Source organism: Grampus griseus (assembly GCF_964374135.1).
Source record: "Grampus griseus genome assembly, chromosome: 3".
Lineage (NCBI taxonomy): Eukaryota > Metazoa > Chordata > Mammalia > Artiodactyla > Delphinidae > Grampus > Grampus griseus.
In genome coordinates, this window is record NC_139019.1 from 29,162,575 (window position 1) to 29,168,574 (window position 6,000).

A 6,000-nucleotide genomic window follows, 5' to 3' on the forward strand; every position below is an offset into this window, starting at 1 on the left:
TTCATTCCTTCATTGCCAAGGTGCTTCTACTGAGTCAGCTTCTTCAACCCTCCCCATCCTGGTCCTTTGCATCTCCTCCCTGTCGCTCCACCCTGGAATCTCATGAGAGGGCGATGGACCACCCGCTATCATCTAATCCGGGCGCTTTCATCTGATTGTGACCCAAGGAGAGCTGAGCCTTGGACCTGAAAAGCCTAACTGTGATGTTCAAAAAGCAAAGAGGTTCCCTTTCCAGTAAGGTGCTCTATTCTCATTTTCACTAAGCAAATAAAGAAAAGAAAGAAAGGAAAAGAAAAAAAAAAAATCTCTGAAGACTCAGTTACCAACACTCTCATCCTGTCATCATTTTTTTGCTCCAGATATCCATGTACAAGTAAATAGATCACATTTTTAAAATGAACTTTAACCACAGTGATGTTATTTGAAGATCTTTCAAGATAAGTAGAGCAAAAACTAGAGTGTGGTTTTTCAGGTTAAAATGTTGTTTGCTGCTATAAACAGTGGGAAGTGAAGGTTGTCGCCTAACAGCTCTGTGTTTACAAGGTTCATGTTTGGAAGCAACACGCATTTTAAATACATGTGGAAAAAAAAGCGAGTGTGCGTAATTATTTTGATACGTTGTATTTTTTGCTCCTTCTGGTGGGTGGCCTGGCTTTGTGGTTAGGAGAGCAGAGTCAGGGACCATGCTGACTGGGTTCACACTTACGAACTGTGTGACCTTGGGCAAGTGACCTCGTAGTGCCTTGGTTTCCCCACCTGTAAAATAGGGTTAATTATCAACCATACCTCACAGGGTCCTTGTATGGATGAAATGACTTAATCCATATAAAGTGCATAGCTCCGTGCTTGGTAGATAGAAAGCACTCAATACATAGTAATTATTATTACTATAATTATTACTGCTGGTCTGCTGGTGGTTGCAGTTCACAGGAAATATTTCTGAGCCGTGCAAAATTGTACATGGATGAACTAAAAAGCTGGCATTTCAACTCCTGAATTCAGTGTCTGCTCTTTGGAGAGGGCCCGCTCAAAGCAGCAGGGACCCGGCACAGCCAAAAATAAATTAATTAATTAATTAAACAAAAATAGAAACCTTTGGAACTCAGCGCTGAAGAAAAGAAACATATTCTTAAAGCACTTGCCTAAAAAAAAAAAAATTAGAAACTGCATAAATATAATTCTACATTTTTCACACGTGCTTGTACCCCTTCTACCTTATGATAATGTCTTAAATTTATTTTACAAACATCTATGATTTAAAATGTAACATAGCTGGGTATTTTAAGCGGGAAAAAACAGATCATTCAATCTCTAATGTTAAAAAAAAAAAAACTGAAATGAGATAGTCCCCCCACCCTCAAAATAATCTGCTGTTCTAAAATTCTACAAATCTGTAGACATGATTAACTTGGCATTAGACTTTTCCTTTAATAGAAGGTGGATACTGTTTGTTACTGATTGATAGGGAAATAATGTTTTGCCTTTCCCATTATTGACAAACTCTGCCTTTACAAATGTTATTTAATCTGATATGACACCTCTGTTATTAGATATTATTAGATGAGGAAATGGAATCTCCAAGATCTTTGCTGTCTTTCCAAGGGCACAACTAGTAAGTTGCAAGGCAGGATTCAAGCTAAATAGAGAACAATTTTCTCAAAGGAAAAAATAAAAACAACTTACTGTTTAATCACTGCCACATATTAGGTGATCATTCATTCTAACTCATTTACTAATATTTGTGACTTCTCTTTGAATCTCTTCTCTTAGGATGTTAAAATAATTCTCCAAAGGAGTGAGCATGTACAAGGAAGTGATGAAGAGAGGTCTCCTTCCAGACTCACAGAGGAAAAGAAATGAAGACAAGAGAGCGGCAATGAATCTTCCAGACATCAAGTGTAAACGTGGTGTTTGTTGTATACATTATCATCATAAGTGTAGAAATGACCCCTACCAGGCTATGAGGGGCACGGAAAAGGGAGTCTTCCTCAACTTGGAGAATATTCTGTAATAAACTTTAAATTTCCAAGCAAAAATCCGAAGTAAGAAGGAGTGCATTTTGAAGTGATTCCGAAAACAAAAGGCACCAGAACAATATGTTCAAATATAAACATACACATTAAGTCATGAACAGTCCCTGTGAGAAGTATCTACATTAGGCAGATACAGTGAAAATTCCCCCAAAGCTCCACGTCAGGGCAGCATGGCTGCATACAGTTTGTCGTTCTCGCTCCATAAGATTCCAAGGTGTATCTCACTAGCCTAGGAGAAGGCTGCGTTACCAGCTGCTGGTATAGTCACGATCCTATTATCTATTCATAATTCTTTATTAATAGAATATGTTTCTTGTATAGATAGAGGTACAATTATAGCACTTGTATAAATTAGTGACTCAAATTCAGTGATACTTACCTGAAGAAAGTGATTTTGTTTTTGTTGTTTTCGTTGCATTTTTAAGTGAGCACTGATGTATTTTCAGTGGCTGGGCCTCTGTGAAACCCCCTCTGGGTCTCCTCACTGGCTGCTCCTTCTGTGGATTTTTGCTGGACCCTCCTCTTCTACTCAGCCTCTAAGAGTTGGAGGGCCCCAGCACTCAGCCTTCTCTGTCCACAGTCAATTTCTGGAGGAGTCGTCCATTTCCGTTACTTTATTGGGCCAAAGTGAAGTTTCTATTCCCATCTTCCCCCAAAATCCAAACTTCTCTCTTACTGTCCACTTGATTACCACAGGAATGGCTTATCATCATCACAAACTCAACATACCCAAGCCAAAGAGAGGGAGCCTTCACGTCACCCCGCTGCTCCAACCCTCTAGTGGAGTCCCATCTCATGTAGAGTCTGGTCCAAGTCCTTACCTTGAGTTTACCCCTCGCTGCCTGTCTGATCTCATTTCCCGATATTTTCCCCCAGCCCGCTCTGCTTAAGCAACAATTGTACCTTGTTGACCCTGGAACACAACAGACACATGCCTGCCTCAGGGCCTTTGCACTTGCTTTTCTCTCTGCCTGGTCCCAAATATCTGCATGGTTTGCCCCCTGACTTCCTTCAGGCCTCTGTTCAAATGACACTTTGTCAGCAAGGCCTTCCCTCAACACATAATACAACATAGAAATAACCCACCATCCCCATACCTCTCATGCCCACTTTAATTTTTTTTTCCATTGCACTTATCAACATCCGACAAATGCATGTTCACTCTTTCGTTTGTCTGTCACTCCACTAGGTTGTAAGTTCCATGAAGTAAGGGATTTTGTGTATTTTCCTTATTGCTATACTCCTGAACCTAAGACTAAAAAATCATAGCCAGCTTTAAGTGGCATTATAATACATTTGTGCAAAACGTGTAGAGGTATCACATTTGGATTGATCACTGAAAAAATGAGCCCTCCGAAGACAATTTCAACTGTCAGTGAGAATGATATTCTCTTTTTTTTTTTTTTTTTTTTGCGGTACGCGGGCCTCTCACTGTTGTGGCCTCTCCCGCTGCGGAGTACAGGCTCCGGACGCGCAGGCTCAGCAACCATGGCTCACGGACCCAGCCACTCCACGGCACGTGGGATCCTCCCGGACCGGGGCACGAACCCGTGTCCCCTGCATCGGCAGGCGGACTCTCAACCACTGCGCCACCAGGGAAGCCCTATATTCTATTTCTTGAGAGTGACACATTGCCTAAATCTGCTTCTTGTGGGTTCCATTCCCAGAACCCTTGTCCTCAAGATGATGGAGGATGGTGATGCAGAAGCTTAGGAGGTGGAGAAGAAACCCAGCCAGAGATTTCACAGTTTCAGCTAGCTGATTCACTTGTAGTTCTAGTTATTCTAGAGAAGGGAGCTGAGGAACATCTGAAAATAGGATTCAAATAAATAAGACATCATGATAAGGACACAGGCAGCCAACCAACCGACATTTTATTAAGGATTGAAGACGACAAGGCAACATTACATTGCACTAGAAAAAAATTAAAAGCAGACACAATGGCTCTGTAATGATGCCTTATATTTCCTTGTAATTGCTTGCTGTAATAATGTTCTTGCACAGTGTAGTTAACGAAGGAAATTGCAGAATTTCCCTCCTGAGGCCCATTATCTCATCTGAACTATAGGAGAGCAACCCACACAAAGGTCTCCCTGGGGGGTATTTGCCACCATGTCAGTCTCCAGTCATCAGCAGGATGGAGCAGACCTGGTGGTGGAACATGACCTAGAGATGTAAATGGAGCTCTCGCACTGCAGGTTCTGGAGTGGGCAAGGGTGAAACTTCACACTGAAAGCACAGACTGCATGGGATTCTGCCAGAAGAAGAAAGAACGTACTGTAAGCTCCTTTCCCCAAGAGCCTTCCAAGTCTTATAATTCTAGTGAACGCCCAACCACCTTCAGGTCATTCTGAGGCTGCTTTTGCCCTGCACATTACCATGTCCTCCGGCTACTGCTTTTGCGAGATGGATCTGAAGTCTCTGATCTCGGACTCTGGATACACCATCAAGATACCTCTCTTAATGCAGACCGGGACGTCAAAGCCATTGTGTATGGGCATACGCGCACACACACACACACACACACACACACATGAACCCACACCTGCAGATTTTGAGGAGTCTGAGGTAACCAAAAGAAACTGATGACTTATATTAAACTTACAAATAACTAAAGCTTCTAAGCCTTTGTTTCATGTGCTTTAGTTCAACCACACTTCCACCTGTCTTAACAGAGGCCACTTTTTAAAAATATTAAAGTACAGGTATTTACATATAACCCTATTAAATTCATCTTTCAAATATGTTTTTGTATTCTATTGTCATGGTGTTAAAAGAAAATTTATAACCCAATTCTACCATCTAGTACATGTGTATTGTCTACTTACGTGGTGGCATAGCTGTCCTGGTCTCAGAGCCCTGGGACAGGAAGGCTCTCACTCCCTCCTGGGAAACTCCTGGAGTCTCGAACTGTCTGCCATCTCCTGTGGCGGCATCTATGCTCCCCTGTAAGTCCTCATCTAATTTAAAACAAAAGAGTTAATCTGATTTTAAATCTCCCAGAGGAGGCTATCCCTTTCAGGACTCTGTACATTCAACCCAAATACCAATCTCGAAAAGCCAACCTTCAAGAGGCCATCATGTCACATGATTAACAGCTGAGCCAACCTTTCTACCAGGCGATGGTCTGATGTACATCATTGCACTTTTGGTGTGTGTTAGATTATAAGATTCGGGGATCACCCAGAACTCATTTTAAAGCTGTCAAAAAATAATATAGTATTTCCTATGAAAAGAAAAGGAAGCTGATGCTATTTTCTTCTAAAATAAATATATCACCAGTGATGTCTCAATGAAGGGATTACCTGGGTAAAGATGGTCAAGCAAACAAAATGTCCGTTAACGCAACAGGCAAAGGGTTAGGGTTCCGGCATGCCTAAGATGAATGAGAGAGCAGTGAAGCTGGGGACGTTCACTACTTTACCGTGAATTTTTCTTCTCTTTCTTCCCATGAATAGGCCTCCTCCTCCTTCTTGCCTGGCTGTCAATGTCCACTTATTTCACAGATCCATTTCTTCCTCTTTAACAAAGACATATTTTAGACTAATTCATGAGAAAAACCCGAAAGGGGGCCGCTGTTTCTTCTAAATCATAGGTCAAGGAGGTATCACCATGGGCTGCTTGAAATAGCTACTTCCAGAATCATTTGCTGCCAACATACCATTGGCCTCAGTGGACGTTCACGTCATCCATGTCCACCTTCTCTCCACCCTCATCCAACCCACACACCAAATTGTCACCCTCTTCAACATCTCCCACTATGTGCACCATCTCCCCTCTTTTCGGCACTAAATATGACTATGTTCTCCAGCTCTCATTTCTATGAGATGAATCTGAATCTTATCCTGGTTGCTCTCCTCTGGACAGCAATGTGACATTTTACAGGGTTATTCATGATACCTTCACCCTATCCTTGGGAACAAGGTAAACAAATATGGACTGAATGACAAGTGAATTTGTAACCAGT

The 6,000-nt window shown here is 41.9% G+C and overlaps 1 protein-coding gene and 1 long non-coding RNA gene across 2 annotated transcripts in view; one reads left to right on the top strand and one right to left on the bottom strand.

Annotated features, from left to right (window-relative positions):
• Positions 1–1,860, top strand: part of SPEF2 (sperm flagellar 2) — a gene marked incomplete at both ends in the record, with an annotated part of 174,444 nt that extends 172,584 nt beyond the window's left edge. Inside the window, one exon of the mRNA XM_082651380.1 lies at positions 1,771–1,860. Coding sequence (XP_082507506.1) covers positions 1,771–1,860 — 90 coding nt within the window. The remainder of the gene's footprint in view (positions 1–1,770) is intronic.
• A 2,222-nt stretch (positions 1,861–4,082) lies between these two features.
• On the bottom strand, positions 4,083–5,509 carry LOC309820307. The gene is made up of 3 exons (XR_014296501.1): positions 5,458–5,509; positions 4,862–4,993; positions 4,083–4,287 (listed from the first exon to the last, which is right to left on the bottom strand). It is a non-coding gene; the product is annotated as an uncharacterized lncRNA (long non-coding RNA).
• Between the last annotated feature and the right edge of the window lie 491 nt (positions 5,510–6,000).